Below are 15,696 nucleotides of genomic sequence, written 5' to 3' on the forward strand. Positions count from 1 at the left end.
AGAATAATTGTGAAAAAAATTGAAAAGTTAATTCAATTTTAAAAAAATTGTGAAAAAATTATGGAATTGGCCAAAAGGCAAACGAACAAAAATGTCCCTTAATTAAAACCAAGTATATAGGAGTATCATTGTATGTTGTCCACAAATTCTATTTATATTTTATTATAGAATATACGTCTGCATGTTAAAATTCAGAAAAAATTGTCCATCTATTATAAAGATTTATATACATGCAATATGCTATATAATAGGTTAAATCAACTATAGTATGGGTGAATTAAATATTATAAAAATGATATCGAATTTCGTAGACATGCATATACTAACGTGGAGCTCATCCGACTTCAAGTTTTGATTATATTTTATTCTGTTTTCCAAATGTGAATATGATTAATTTGTAGAAATATAATCACCTTGCTCACAAAAGTATGGGCAAAAGTTGGTGGCATTTACCCTTTCTTGCACTTTCCAACATTGGGACAAAGTTCGTATATCTATCTTCTTACTTAAATGATTTGATGGAAATGCATATTAAATGACATATATATTGGACTTTCATTCATTCCACACAATAAAATAAATCAGTAAATAGTTTTTATAGTTTAAAATTAAGCTCGAGTCCGATTGAATCATGTACTACTACTATATGACAATATATTCATCATCAGTTCGTTGTTTTGATTCGTAAACTTGAGTTCGAACGAATTACGTATAAATGACAATATATTGATTATTAGTAGGTATTTTTGTTTTTATTTCATAGTGATTTTAGATACTACGTTGAACGTTTGATCTATTACCACTTTGTGGTCTTTTTAACTTCAGCATTTTGCAAGTCAATACAACCATTTACACTACCACACTGTAATTCCACTCAATTCATTAAATTTAAATAAAAATTAAAATTAAACTCAAACTCAAAATAGTACACTCGATTTATGTACTTAACTTTTGTAGTTTTAAATTTCACATTAACCCCACAACACATCATAATTAATAATCATATAAAACTATAATAAGTTTAGATTAATAATATATTAGTACATAATTTGAAAAGTTACATAATCTTAAATTTCAGAAAACCCCACAACACTCTATGATCAATAATTACAGTTGACTAATTGACCAAACTCATTTTATGAAATTAAGCTAATTGACCAAACCAGCAAATTAATTAGTAACTAGCTAATGAACAAACCCCAAACCCACCCGGATTGACTTCGCCAAATCCATTTTAAGTGACCAATTAAATAAAAAAAGGGATACTAGGATTAGTTAACCCTAATTTCAACACTTCATATATTGCAAATTTGCAACACTTCTTCGTTCTAGCTTCCCCCTCGTAGGATTACTCGTTTTGATGTGTCGTTGGAGATGGTCGTTCTACAGCTAAGAAGCACAAAATTAAGCTTGGATACGGTATGTAACGTGACCGTGTCTACCACAAGCACTACTACGTTACTATTGTATACTGATAAGATCCCTATCATTTTACTGTATATTAGATAATACAGTACATATCATTCCAATTCCAATCCAATTGTCATTTTGCCCCTCTCTCTCTCTCTCTCTCTCTCAACTCACGAGCAAACGCTTTACAGTCTCACACAGATTTTTTTGAAACTTCAAAAAAAGGTCATCCACAAACCCTCACTCATACACACATATACATACAACGTACATGTTGGGAAAATATTATACATATATGTATATAATATAGCATAAAAACAAACTGTGCTGAGAGCCCCCTCCTTCACCAAATTGTGGTGGACATCTCATTCCTCCCTCTCTCTCTCACTCTCTCTCTCCATGCTTAAACTGGCAAAAAGTTGGACTCCATCAGATTCAAAATCGATAAATTTCCAATCGACAAACGTCGTTTAAGTTCAGCTCCTGCCAAAGTTTACATCGCAAGCAATCCAAATCCAACATATACATATTGATTGCACAAAATATATATATATATAGAGAGAGAGAAAAAGTGTTGATTGATTGTGCCGATTGGATTAGTAATGCTGGCTGTGTCGCCGCTGATGAACCCTAGGGATGAAAGAGAAGGCGAAATGGAAGCCTTCTCGATCGACGAGAGCGAGTTTCCCGATTTCTCCGCCGGAAATCTGCTCGACAGCATTGATTTCGACGATCTCTTCCTCGGAATCAGCGACGGCGACGTGCTGCCGGATCTGGAGATGGATCCGGAGCTCCTCGCGGAGTTCTCCGCCAGCGCGAGCGAGGAATCGGAGGTGAAGACGACGGAGATCGACAAATCCGACGACGAGAACACCTCGGAGAATCAGCAGCAGGAGATAAGTCCTCCTCCGGCGGCGGCGAAGGCGGAGGAGGAAGCTGTGTGCGGAGGAGATGAGACGAATATCAATAATCCGTCGCCGAAGGAGACTGAGAGAGGAAGGAAATCAATCTCTCACTCCAAAAACGGGAAGAGGAAAGTTAAGGTAATTAATCATGATTAAGAGCGAAATTTGATTAATTCTCCATAGCTACTAGGGTTTATCCAATTGGATTTTGAATTTTTTCCCCAAATTTTCTCTCTCATATTTATGAGTCTCCCGCGATTCATGGGAAAGTATACGTATATATGCGTATATAGGTCACGAGAATCTGTGTGCGCAATCCAATCTCCTCCTATGAAATGTTGTTTTCAAAATTAATGAAACCTTAACCAGAATGTGTGTGTGTTTACCAAATTAGGAGATGGAGAAAATTGAATGAATTTTTTGAACTGTGTGGTGTAGGTGGATTGGACGCCGGAGCTTCACCGGAGATTCGTGCAGGCGGTGGAGCAGCTCGGCGTGGACAAAGCAGTTCCTTCGAGAATTCTGGAGCTCATGGGAATCGATTGTCTCACTCGACACAATATTGCTAGCCATCTTCAAGTATGTTTATTTATATATATGCTAAAGTAATCAAATCATATAACTTTAATTAATTTTAGTCTCTGGGAAATTTGGAATTGGCTTTTTCACATTATTGTTGTTTTCAGTACTTCTGCATAATAGTATCAGTATTTCTGCACTTGTCTGCAAATATTTGTCTTTTAGAAATTTGGCCACTTTTATTTTATTTATAAAGTTTGTCACATATTATGCCAATTTTTTAAATCCGAAAAATTCACATATTTCTTCATTCATAACATTAAAAGTGTTGAAAAGGGTATTCCGATTTTGCTTCCCTTTATTCTTTCTCCTTCGAATAGTATTATCATAAAATATAATCTAAAGGAATAATGGATGGGCTATGCAGAAATACCGGTCCCACCGGAAGCACTTGCTAGCCCGGGAAGCCGAGGCGGCGAGCTGGAGCCAGAGGCGGCAGGTGTACGCTGCCGCCTCGGCCGATGGGAAGAGAGAGCATGTAAGCCCTTGGATTGCACCAACGATGGGGTTTCCGCCGGTGACTCCAATGCCTCATTTTAGACCCCTACATGTGTGGGGCCACCCATCTGTCGACCAATCAGGAATGCCCATGTGGCCAAAGCATCTAACCCCTCCGCCGCATGGTTGGCATCCAGCTCCGCCGCCGCCGCCGGCTGACCATCCGTTTTGGCTACCCCACCACCACAGCCATGTAAGTTTGTCGAATGCACCTCTTCAAGCCTCATGCAATTAATTAATCAAGTGGAGTACTATTTTTTAGCTTATACATAATGTGTTTGTATAGGTGCCTACTCAGGGTACGCCTTGCTTCCCACCGTATCTGCAACCCACGGTAATATCGAAATTTTGGTATACTGTACTTCAATTCGTATTTTATATTAATAAGTAGATTATAATTTTATGGGTTTTGCAATATTATCACAGAGGTTTCCACCTCCGGGAGTTGCAGGCATACCGCCGCCTCCTGCCATGTACAAAGTGGAGCAGGGGGCCGTCGGCAGCTCGATGCCTCCACCGGGGCAAACACTTCCGCAACCCCCTTCCGACATTCATCCGGTGAGCCCCTTTCTTATATATATTCTCTCTATAAAATTTTACAAACAATTACGTATAAATTCTACAATTTTTATAATTCTAATACTATTATATATGATAAACTCTTATCATAGTGAGACAATTAAGTGCGTATGAACCATGTATAGAGATAAGACGATGCATTTAAGCAGCATGTGACGATAATCTCTTTGTTTTTAACATAGCAAACAAATCTACTTTTTTTTAAAAATAGTTTGATTTCGTGTGGTTAATAGTATATCTAAATAAAAATCATGGTGGGTGCAGTCGAAGGAGAGCGTGGACGCGGCGATCGGAGACGTGCTATCGAAGCCGTGGCTGCCGCTGCCGCTGGGGCTGAAGCCGCCGTCTGTGGACAGCGTGGTGGTGGAGCTGCAGCGGCAAGGGGTGCCCAATGTGCCGCCGGCTTGCGGCTGATCTCCGCCACCGATATAGTTCTTGGGAGGTTTTCGGCCAAGAACAAAACCAACTCGACGACATTTCAACATATCTCTCTCTTTTCTGAATTAATTGTTCTTACTTCTTGCTTCGTGTACAAGATGAGGATGGTGAAGCTTTGGTCTTGATTAACTTTTTGTAATGTGAATTATCTTATGATCATCATAAATATATAGAGTATTACACGGACGGAAAACTTTCAATTAAATACTCCAATTCTTCGGCATAAAATTTTATGAATTTTATGGTGTATTTGTTGACTATATATGTTTTAAGTATGAAAATAAATAAAATATAACACGTAATTAAATAAAAATGTTTTTTATGAATTCGGACTAAATTACTCCTAGAGTAAATGCGATCAATTTGATCTTATTATGCATTGATCAAGATTTGTGTCTAATTTATAATTTATTAAAATTAAGTTGATGGCTACTTTGATGTATTTTGCACCATTATAATTTATACATTAGGTAGCCAGCTAGAGATTAAATTAAATAATGTGTTTTTTGTTAGTAAAAAGTGATGCTAAAGATAGTGGTAAAAGATGAAGTACTACTATTAATCAGATATTTACCTTTTAATTTAAATCAAACTATAAATTTATGCATGCAGAGTGAAATAATGATTAATTATTAACATACTCCCTCCATCTTATACTCCTTCCATCTAATACTCCTTCCATCTTATGTAAATAGACTAATTTTTCATTTTATCATGGTCTGATAGAATTAATTTACATCTATTTATAAATATTTTATCTTTTAATTCTTTTACTTTAGTATTTATAAGTCTCATCATCTATTATATTATTTAAATTTTTTATTCTTTTATCTTACTCTACTAATTATATACAAAAATCTATATTATCATCGATAAGACTATTTCTTTAGGCCATCCACAATGGGCCGGGCCGCCCTAAGGCGCGCCCTAAAGCCCGCCCTATGCACCGCTACGTCAGCATTTTATCCTCATGTCCTTCCACATGTAGTGGGTGCCCTAAGCATTTTCTTCTATTTGAATATTTAAATAACTACAAAAATTGAGAAAAACTTTCATTTCATTTACTAAATTATATATTACAATACGGATTACAAAAAAATAGGCAAACTCAGCGACGGCGGTTACGGGCACACACTTCTTCAATCATGTCTTCATGAGCTGCGCATGGTCGTGTTGGTTGTGCATTGAGGCCTGTCTAGATAGAACATCATTGAAGCCCGTCGGTAATCCTCGAGCGGGGGGCGCGGTCGCCGTGCTAGAGGAGCTGGATGCAATTCCGTCATCGGTCCAATCGGTGATGCCCCCACCTTCATGTTCGACTATCATGTTGTGCAAGATTATGCACGCATACATGACATCGGCGAGGATTTCCTTGAACCAGAGACGCCCCGGCCCTTTCACTATTGCCCACCGTGATTGGAGCACACCAAATGCCCGCTCCACATCCTTGCGCGCTGCCTCCTGCTTTTGCGCAAAGAATACTCTCTTATCACCAATTGGGTAACTGATCGTCTTCAGAAAAACAGGCCACCGTGGGTATATGCCATCGCCCAAGTAGTACCCCATGCGGTATTGGCGCCTGTTGGCAGTGAATTCGATGGCCGGGCCGTTGTCGTTGCATTGCTCGGTGAAGAGGGTGGATGAGTTGAGGACGTTGATGTCGTTGTTCGACCCGGCTACACCAAAGTAAGCATGCCAGATCCAGAGCCGATAGTCAGCGACGGCCTCGAGGATCATCGTCGGGCGGCTGCCCTTGTATCCACTAATAAATTGGCCTCTCCACACCGCCGGACAATTCTTCCACAACCAGTGCATACAGTCGATGTTCCCTAGCATCCCAGGAAAGTCGTGCGTCGTCTCGTGCATTCTCATTAGGCCCTGGCAATCTACAGCCGTCGGCTTTTCGCAAATATGTGTCGTTGTAGGCCTCGACAACTCCCCTACAAAATCTCTTCAGGCACTCGCGGCCTGTTGTATCCCCGACGTGGAGGTACTCGTCGAACATGTCAGCGCTGGTGCCGTAGGCCAACTGCCGGAGTGCAACTGTACACTTTTGCAACGGCGTAAGCCTGGGTCTGCCGATGCCATCTTCCTGATACTGGAAGTATTCATCGCGTGACTGCAACGTCTGGATAATGCTGAGAAAAAGGTAACGAGGCATTCTAAACCTACGGCGGAAAATAGTCGGGCCCGCCGTGGTTGCTCGGCAAAATAGTCTGCAAATAGACGTTCGTGAGCTGCGGCGTGATCGTGTCGGATAGACTTCCGACGTCGAATAGGCCTGGGGATCTGCTCCGCCGCCGCCGCCTCCTCGCGTTGAATTATGGCTAAGCATTCCGCCATTGCGTCGTGCACGGCTGCATTTAAGGCTCGAGTCAAGGTCGGACTACCGTCCTCCGAGGAACTCTGGTCGTCGTGGTTCATTTTGGCTTGTGAGATTTGGAGAGATGTGAGAGATGAGAGAACTGATGCGAGAAATGTTCGTATGAAAAATGGAATGACAATCGAGGTTTAAATAGACAAATTTCGAATTAAAAAAAATAAAAAAAAAATGCGATGCATCGTCCGCACCTCCCACAGTGGCGCGGACGATGATGCGGATGATGCCCTATCGTCCGCGCTTCGTCCGCGGACTAAGCGTCGGGTGCTGACGACGCATCGTCCGTCGTCCGCGGAGCCACAGTGGCGGATGATAGCGCGCCCGATTTGGACGCGCTATCGTCCGCCCCATTGTGGATGGCCTTAAGAAGAAGGAAATAATATATATAAAATAAATATACTCCATATAGCACTGCGTAGTCAAACAATAAGTCAATGATCGCAATATGAAAAAGACACTTTATTTCATTTTGTATATGTAATATATTGTATATATTGGGATCCTATTCAGATTAGCAGTTTAATAAAATAGACTGACTCATCTATTTTGAAATTGTATAAATAAAAATAATTTAAAAATAACATACTTTTATTATATTTTATTTATTTATTTTTCCTACCAAATTGCTCCTAATATAAATGCATCCCTACATAGATAGTACTACTATGTAATAGTACTAAGATTTAAATTGTTTTTGGCTACGTTAGTAAAACTTCTTTGGCCGGTGTAAGAAATGTGGGGAGACAAAGGTAAAAAGTGAAAAGAAAGTAGAGACCGTTACTAGTTATGAGACGATTAAATGTAAGTAATTAAGTTTTTTTAGCATTACTGTAGAGCACATGTTATTATAATAAGAATAAGAATATACTATTAATAATTCTAATTAAGAGCTATTTAGAACATTTACATACTTACTCTTTCTCATCAATTTTAAATGGAAATTACTATCTTAATTCATCTTCCCTCATTCTCTCCACCAAAATTATTCAGAGGCAAAACTAAATTAGTATCTATTGCTCTATTTTCATAATTACTATAAGTAGTTTAAAATGTAGATTTTTAAAAAAATGCAAAATTGAAATCTAAAAAATACCTATGATTTTATAGCTCAAAAATGAGGGGAAAAAGGATTGACGCCATTAATCATATAGCTCAAAAATTTGATACTCATCACAGATAATTTTATCAACGATAAATCTTTGTTTGTTAAAGTCTCATTGCAAATAACTTTTTTTGAATTCATATGTGGCCTTAAAAAATGCTCCTATTTGATTTTAGAAATAATAATTATTTTACATTTAACTAGACTAGAGTCTCTTATCTACAAATAAAATGCACGGATGTTTTAGTAAAATCTTTATTTATATTTGAAGTATTTAACCGAAGTCTAATTTACAAATAGAAGATCAATATTGTTTATAAGAGAAGTCTAGTTCGATATTATAAAAAGTTTTATTTATACAAAGTAAAATTTCATTTATAAACTTACAAAAGAATTTATGACAAATGAAATGGACCACAGCAAAAAGAGTGAACGGCGCCGCACATTATAATAACCCCATAGCCATTCTTTTCCTCTTTCTTTCAGGTTTCTGCTCACTAAATCCCACTCTTCAATCACGCCATTTTCCGTTGCTGTGACTTGTGCTTCTGATTCGGTTTATTTGAAGTCGATTAAAGGTAGTAAGGTATCGAGTTCGTGTCGTTACTATTGAGTGTTACTGTTACTGATTGTGCATTTTTTGGTTTTTTTTCTTCGGATTTTTCTGGCGTTGGTTTCTACGCCATGGATTCGGTGTATTTCTAGATTTAATATTAATTTACTATAGTTTAAGTTTCTCCTATAAGACTTACTTGCGGATTATTCTCAATTGTTTAATTAGTTAACTGAAATAAGTGAGCTGCTGAGAATTTGTAATTCAAGCCCGATGTTATCATAGTTGGGAAATTGTGTGTGTGTGTGTGTATCGGCGTTAACAAATGTTACACAAGCTAAAAAATTATGTAAGTTTCTAATCATGGAAAAAAATGCGGAACATACACTGAAACAAGGTTAATTTGAGCATCAGCATGTTTAGAATTTTGATGATCATTCCGCTGATGCCTCTCCGGCTCATAAGATAATATTTTGCACCATTAACATGAAAATCAGTATTTCTTTGATTTGCAGGTTTTGCATACTTAGTTTAAGAATTGAATGAATGATATAATTCGCACTGATTTGTGCATTGAGGATTTAGTCTGATGGTACCATACCATGCTAGTGCGTAATCGATTGAATTTTCGTAACAAAAATGTCGAGAACCGCGTGGTTGGATATTTTTTTATGTAACAGTATGTTGATTTGGTTGTGAGAACATTTTTCTTAAGCCTCCATATTGGTTCTTTGATGTTTTAATGCAGGTGCTTGTCATGGCATTGATGTCCCACCCTGGGTCATCTCACAGCATTCATTCCAAGATTATACAGTGTAAAATTAGGCACAATGGTGTTAATAGCTTTGCCAACACAGTTGACTCGGCCAGAATGCGGTCCCCTTCTTGGAGTTCCCTGAAGGTGAAACCAAGCCTGAGTTCCGTAGGCATTGGCCTGGGAAACAGGCATCGGCGCCAAGTATATGTTGCTGCAAGTCCTCCTACAGAAGATGCTGTTATCTCGACCGAGCCACTTACAAAGGAAGATCTCGTAGGTTACCTTGCTTCGGGTTGCAAGCCCAAGGAAAACTGGAGGTTGAAGTTATAGCTTTTCTTGGTACTAAGATTTTGATTGCATCTTGTTCTTACAAAAGTATCCTCTAGTTTCAATATGTGATGATGTGCTCTAGAGTTGATATTCAGCATTTCTTGTTTGTTCCAAACACCAGTACTTTTTTTTGTTTATTTGAACTTTATGGAAGGATTTTGCTTCATTATGAGAATCCAACTTCTAGTTAATATAGTATGAGTATGTATACTTTCATTGATTTTATTTTAATAAAATCTGATAATTGATGAAACGATATATCATTCTTTTGTACAGGATAGGCACTGAACATGAAAAGTTTGGGTTTGAGATCGGAACATTAAACCCCATGAAATATGAACAGATAGCAGAGCTTCTTAATGGTATATCTGAGAGATTTGACTGGGATAAGATAATGGAAGGTGAAAACATTATTGGACTCAAACAGGTACGTTATTTATTTCTTCAATTCCCAAAAAAATGTGGTCGTTCCCAAAAACAGATTTGCTTGGGACTGGTTTCCATGTAAAATTTGGCAATTACTAATACATATTAATGGCTAAACTCCTATTCTATCTGGACACATATTACCTGACTTAATTCCAAGTTTATGAATAAGTTCATTAGAACAACACTATTCTCGTATCTGAAATCTATGATGCTAAGGACACACTTAAAACTGTTTTAAGTTTTTAATAACTGGCAGAATAATCAAAGTATCTCGCTGGAGCCTGGTGGCCAGTTTGAGCTTAGTGGTGCACCCCTTGAAACTCTGCATCAAACTTGTGCTGAAGTCAATTCTCATCTCTATCAGGTTAGTTGATCTGTTTTGTGGTACAAAGTTTGAGGAATCTAGTGCTTTTGGTAATCTGTTTCTTACACGGAAGTTTCATTTGTTTGTTTGTTTTCTGATGTGCTTTGGCCTGGATGAACATATGATTGTCTGTTGTTACCTCAACTGCATGAAAAAGGGAACTATAGTTTTGCACATAGTGACTTCTTTAACTTGAAAAGTTATTTCGTCTGATAAATATGTTCCTTTTAGATGTGATGACAAACCAGAGTTGGTGGGAATGATATTGGCTAGAGTCGATTTCTATCACAAAATCAGATGATTTTTTTATCATATTATAAAAAAGATTTATTCAGAATTGCAATGTTCCTTAAATGAGAGAAGCTTTCCTCAGAAGTATAGTTCAGCCCATGGGCCATTCAAATTAGGTGCCTTTATTTCATGCATAATGCATCTGATCGAATTTTGAGAAGAACCTCCAGATGCCCAGTCCATTGAACTTGCAGAAATTCTCTTTACAAATCTTACTTCAAGGGATAATAATCAGTTCAATGAAATACACTGGATAATATAAGTTTAATGAAATGCTCAGGTTAAGGCTGTTGCAGAAGAAATGGGGATTGGATTTTTAGGAATTGGCTTCCAGCCCAAATGGAGACGTGAAGACATACCAATAATGCCCAAGGTAACATCTACTTGCACTCATATATTTAAATTTCAAATTATATTTAGGTTGAAATATCTAGGAATAAGAAACTTAATCATCTACTCTTCTACATATAATACTTCAACAATACTCTTGATGATAATGTTACGATGCCATGTGCACCACTCTTGAATGCTAATGACAAACTTTTAAACGATGCTCACAGCATGACAGCATATCTCCATCCCATTTCCTGAGAAGGTTGCGAGTGAAATTTGAAAATAATGTCTCTGCATGATGGCTTGGAAATCGAGCAAATGTGTCAAATAGTTATTGTGCCATTCTCTGCTCAGGGATTAAGAAATTGTTGTTGAAACATATAAGATTTTGATACTAGAAGCAAAATTTGGAATAGAGAAACAGATAGAAAATTTAAATAAGTGAAAGAAGGTAAAAATGGATTACTTAAATGAAGGGAATTTATGCGTCTTCAAGTTAAACTTGGCTATATATTGTTGAAACAAAATTGGTGCACAATTTGTAGTTTTTGACTATCTATAAGTGCTATTTTGCACTATACCCACTTTTTATTAGCTTACATATAGATAGAAACCATGTTGGGGAATTGAATTGTAGATTTGGACACAGTTAGACAACTACTCTGTCTGGCATGTTCTCACCACGGTTCTAACTGATCGTACATAGAATTTCCAATTTTCACTGCACACTGATCTTCTAATTTTCTTGGGACGTTTCAATCAATTGTACATGTCTTAATTCCGGATGGTTTTTTCTCATATGCTTTGGGATATTGTATTTCATCATGGCATGGCATGGCATATATGTTTCTTTAGTGATGGTATAGTGTATTGCATATTGCAATTTGTCCTTGTCATGTTCGTACAAGTTTTAATTCGTATATGAGATTTGTTGAGTTTCTATCTATACTGCTGACAACATAACTATTCTCAGGGAAGATATGTAATCATGAAAAATTACATGCCCAAAGTTGGGTCGCTGGGACTTGATATGATGTTTCGAACATGTACTGTCCAGGTGAGGAGAAATGCTGAATTTTAAGTTGGGTGTCAATGTATTGTGTTCATTCTTCCATTTCCAGCTACTTTTTCAGGTTTGTTTTCACTTTGTCTTATATAGGTGAACCTGGATTTTGATTCCGAAGCTGATATGATAAAGAAATTTCGGGCTGGTCTTGCCTTACAGCCTGTAAGTTGGCATTACTCTTTTGATGGAAATAATTAATGCATGGGATCTAATGTTTTTATTTAATAGATAGCTACGGCATTGTTTGCAAATTCGCCATTCACTGAAGGGAAACCAAACGGTTATCTTAGCATGAGAAGGTAGTTATGATGTCCCATGATTAAAATAGTTCTGTTTTTACTGCCCTGAGTTATATGTAATTGATTTATTCTTCTAATAAGTAGTTGACATGATAATTCATGTTTCTGCACAGCCAAATATGGACCGATACTGACAATAACCGATCTGGAATGCTTCCTTTTGTCTTTGATGACTCCTTTGGGTAAGTCCTCTTCTAATGCCAATTCTTGGCTATGTAGATGAAAAATCTTGTTATTGTTGGAAGTTGGATCTAGTCTGCTAAATACTAATTCTACATAGCTGTATGTTTATGTCAGCAGTGTACGAGTTTTGTCACATCTCCCAGAATACTCTTTTACTTTTGATTTATGGCATGTATGTTGTTGATAATTGAAAGATACAAATCTAACTAATCAAAGCAACTGAACACAATGTAATAAAAAAGCTCAGAGTAGATGTTTCCTTTTGACATTCCTCATTTGAAGTTTTCTTATGCTGTTACTAAATCATAAAGAACTTTGAGGCACCTATGATTTTAATAGACTTCTTGTATGATTGCATTTAGTGCGAATTTGTTTGCTGGCATAGGTTTGAACAATATGTAGAATATGCTCTTGACGTCCCAATGTACTTTGTCTATCGGAAGAAAAAGTATATAGATTGTGCTGGAATGTCCTTCCGGGTATTTACCTGATTACCTCCACCTGATTCTTTCTATTTAGATTCTTTCATGTAATTCTTCTGGGCATGACATGACTGTTATTCTCTTATAAATCTTCTGCAGGACTTTTTGGCTGGGAAACTTCCTTCTCTTCCAGGTGAATATCCAACTCTCAACGACTGGGAGAATCATTTAACAACAATATTTCCGGAGGTTCGTATTGTGAATAATTGAGCAAAAATGGTTGGCAGTTAATAACAGTTATCTTCCCCGCTTTACTAATATCGGTTATTATCTTTCCCCAGGTTAGGCTTAAAAGATACTTGGAGATGAGGGGTGCTGATGGAGGACCTTGGAGGCGGCTATGCGCACTACCTGCATTTTGGGTACATTCTCTTAATCTGCATATTTATCTTGTTCTTTGTTTATGGGGGTTTATATGCTTGCGTTTATCAACCTATGAAAATGAGAACATAAATATTTTTAGGGTTTATAAAGAAAAATAATTGGTGCAGCCTGTGCCTTAAGCATGACACTTCTCGAGCTCTTCACAGATTGAAGGACAAGGGTGGTGGGGTTGATAAGGAGTGTGATATAGTGAGAACAAGCCTAGACATGCATGTATACTGCATGTTCATAGCATAGAAGATGAACTGATTCAAGATTCTGAATTTGCTAAGTCTTTATTCAGGTTTTTGACCACTGAATTTGGTTTGCTATACTAAGATTACTGTGTTTCAGGTTGGTCTCTTGTATGACAATGATTCTCTGCAAAATGTTCTGGACATGATAGCAGATTGGACACTCGAGGAAAGAGAGATGCTTAGAAATAAGGTAACATCCTCACTAGTTAATATCTAAGAAACAGATATCCAAGAGGTCTTGATCGTATGTCTTTGCTTATTGAAAACTATTGGTTCATTTACTATGAATATGTTAAAAGATTTCTTCACGTCCCAGAGGTGGGGTATGTGCTTATACTTTGGGTTTTCTCGCTAAGAATCAATGTTATTCCAAAATAACTTCTTTCCATTTGACTTGAGATATCTTCACAAAATTAGTTAATGTTGGGTAGAACAATCCTTTGGTGAGATAGAATTCAGTCTGCTTTGACAAACCAAAGATGATTTGTGATGAAATAATGGGCAGAGCCACAGAAGACAAATCAGCATGTTACCTTCCTTAGCTCTGTAATTTCTAATTTATGTCTCTCGTATCTTAAAATTTGCACTCTTTAATAAACCCCAACATTCTGAACTTGCGAAATTCTTTTATAGCTAGCCATGAAGATCCCTTTTAATATAAAATTTTGTAGTAGGTCCCAAAAGAGGGTCTGAAGACTCCATTTCGTGATGGCCTGCTGAAGCATGTCACGCAAGAAGTTCTCAAATTTTCTAAGGTGACTTAAGTAACAGTAATCCCTCCTTGTCCTGTCCTGGTTTCCTTTGATTTGTACGTAATAGCTTTAACTAGATTACTGGGAAAGACTCTTGAGTGGTCTTCCGATTTCTGTGTGTCTACTATTCATCTTTCACTGTGTTTCTTTCTCATAGGACGGCTTGGAAAGAAGAGGCTTCAAGGAGACTGGATTTCTAAATGAATTGACGGAAGTTGTTGATACAGGTGAGCACCGACCGCCAAACTGCTACTAGTTTCTTTTCATGCATAAGTTCCTGGAATCTTTTCAAATTTGTTTCTCATCTGTTCCAATATTGACAATTGGTCACCAGCACTCAATGAATGTTCGAGTATGTGGTGGTTTATTTGTATTGTTTTGCCTCAGTGAAGCTATCACCCAAAGCAAACACCCCCCTCCCGCTTGATTATTTATCGACTTCCTTTCGATACGAATTTGATTTGACATTTGTCGTGAAAATCCTTGATACAGGCATAACTCCAGCGGAAAAGCTCCTCGCTCTGTACCACGGGAAGTGGGGACGAAGTGTCGATCCTGTATTTGAGGAGCTGCTCTACTAGAGGTTGTTTGAGAAATACTTCTAAGCATGCTTGATTTTATTTCATTTTGTTTATAATTGACATTTTCCATTCCTTTTTTCAAGATTGGAGCAGGTCAGTTTGATAGTACCAAGGCTTGGGGAGCAAAATAATGAGTTGTAAGTTTTTTTTTCAAGAGGATTCAATAATGGTTCCCCTAGTCAAGGAAGTTTCGGTTACGACATGTTTCAATACGCGTTCTAAATTATCGGATTTATGAAGACATTTCATGTTTACTCTTTTCTGTTCGAGTTTTACATTGCAGTTTTGTAAATTGTATCAAGAAAATCGTAAACCGGGTTACAATTTTCCGGATTCAAGAAAACCGACATGTTACGATGCAGTGTGATGGATTTTGCTGCTCCTTGTTCGCATTCATGCTGATTTGAACTCTCAATCTATCGTGAGCCGAGTGTGACTTCTTGCCTAGTACTGTGATATGCAACTTTATTTTTCATGAAAGCAAATGTAGTATTTTTCTATTAAAAATGCATAAATATCATCAACCAACCAACAAGGAGATTTGTAGTGCTAATTTATTTTACAACACATTATAAGATTGAAATATATCTCGAACCCTAAGTTTTGCTAAAACAAGGTCAAACTTTACCAAAGTGACATAAAAGTAATGATGCTCTTCAAAATCCAAACATACCAAGTTCGACGAAACAATTCCAGCAATTAAAAGTTCAAAAGGTTCGAGCAATAATAGCATATATAATCATTGATGGATCGACAACAAAAATA

General features: G+C 37.2%; 2 protein-coding genes across 5 annotated transcripts; both read left to right on the top strand.

Annotated features, from left to right (window-relative positions):
* Positions 1 to 1,724: 1,724 nt before the first annotated feature.
* On the top strand, positions 1,725 to 4,595 carry LOC121746239 (probable transcription factor GLK1). Its single transcript, XM_042140175.1, has 6 exons — positions 1,725 to 2,453; positions 2,754 to 2,894; positions 3,262 to 3,585; positions 3,679 to 3,726; positions 3,819 to 3,950; positions 4,236 to 4,595. The coding sequence occupies exons 1-6, from the start codon at positions 2,013 to 2,015 to the stop codon at positions 4,383 to 4,385; spliced, it is 1,236 nt and encodes a 411-aa protein (XP_041996109.1). The 5' UTR covers positions 1,725 to 2,012; the 3' UTR covers positions 4,386 to 4,595.
* A 3,723-nt stretch (positions 4,596 to 8,318) lies between these two features.
* Positions 8,319 to 15,292, top strand: LOC121745442 (glutamate--cysteine ligase, chloroplastic-like). 4 transcript variants are annotated; one of them, XR_006038825.1, is made up of 18 exons: positions 8,319 to 8,469; positions 9,193 to 9,518; positions 9,808 to 9,958; positions 10,217 to 10,324; positions 10,896 to 10,988; positions 11,922 to 12,005; positions 12,108 to 12,176; positions 12,243 to 12,313; positions 12,427 to 12,495; positions 12,882 to 12,975; positions 13,078 to 13,167; positions 13,260 to 13,340; positions 13,696 to 13,788; positions 14,273 to 14,353; positions 14,508 to 14,577; positions 14,843 to 14,933; positions 15,015 to 15,068; positions 15,215 to 15,292. XR_006038825.1 is itself a non-coding variant. In XM_042139355.1 (17 exons), exons 2-16 carry the CDS (start codon positions 9,202 to 9,204, stop codon positions 14,929 to 14,931), a joined length of 1,560 nt encoding a protein of 519 aa, XP_041995289.1. In that variant the 5' UTR covers positions 8,319 to 8,469; positions 9,193 to 9,201; the 3' UTR covers positions 14,932 to 14,933; positions 15,015 to 15,292. The 4 variants fall into 4 exon arrangements, 2 of the variants coding, with proteins under 2 accessions (XP_041995289.1, XP_041995290.1); XM_042139355.1 differs by having other exon boundaries at positions 15,015 to 15,292; XM_042139356.1 differs by having other exon boundaries at positions 8,326 to 8,477; positions 15,015 to 15,292.
* The last annotated feature ends 404 nt before the right edge of the window (positions 15,293 to 15,696 follow it).

This window comes from Salvia splendens, chromosome 8 (genome assembly GCF_004379255.2).
Source record: "Salvia splendens isolate huo1 chromosome 8, SspV2, whole genome shotgun sequence".
NCBI classification, from domain to species: domain Eukaryota; kingdom Viridiplantae; phylum Streptophyta; class Magnoliopsida; order Lamiales; family Lamiaceae; genus Salvia; species Salvia splendens.

Coding starts and splice junctions, on each gene's coding strand:
- LOC121746239 (XM_042140175.1), top strand. CDS start 2,013: ATGCTGGCTGTGTCGCCGCTGATGAACCCTAGGGATGAAAGAGAAGGC. Junction 2,895..3,261: donor ATATTGCTAGCCATCTTCAA/GTATGTTTATTT, acceptor TGGGCTATGCAG/AAATACCGGTCCCACCGGAA. Junction 3,727..3,818: donor CACCGTATCTGCAACCCACG/GTAATATCGAAA, acceptor ATATTATCACAG/AGGTTTCCACCTCCGGGAGT.
- LOC121745442 (XM_042139355.1), top strand. CDS start 9,202: ATGGCATTGATGTCCCACCCTGGGTCATCTCACAGCATTCATTCCAAG. Junction 13,168..13,259: donor TAACAACAATATTTCCGGAG/GTTCGTATTGTG, acceptor ATCTTTCCCCAG/GTTAGGCTTAAAAGATACTT. Junction 13,341..13,695: donor GCGCACTACCTGCATTTTGG/GTACATTCTCTT, acceptor ACTGTGTTTCAG/GTTGGTCTCTTGTATGACAA.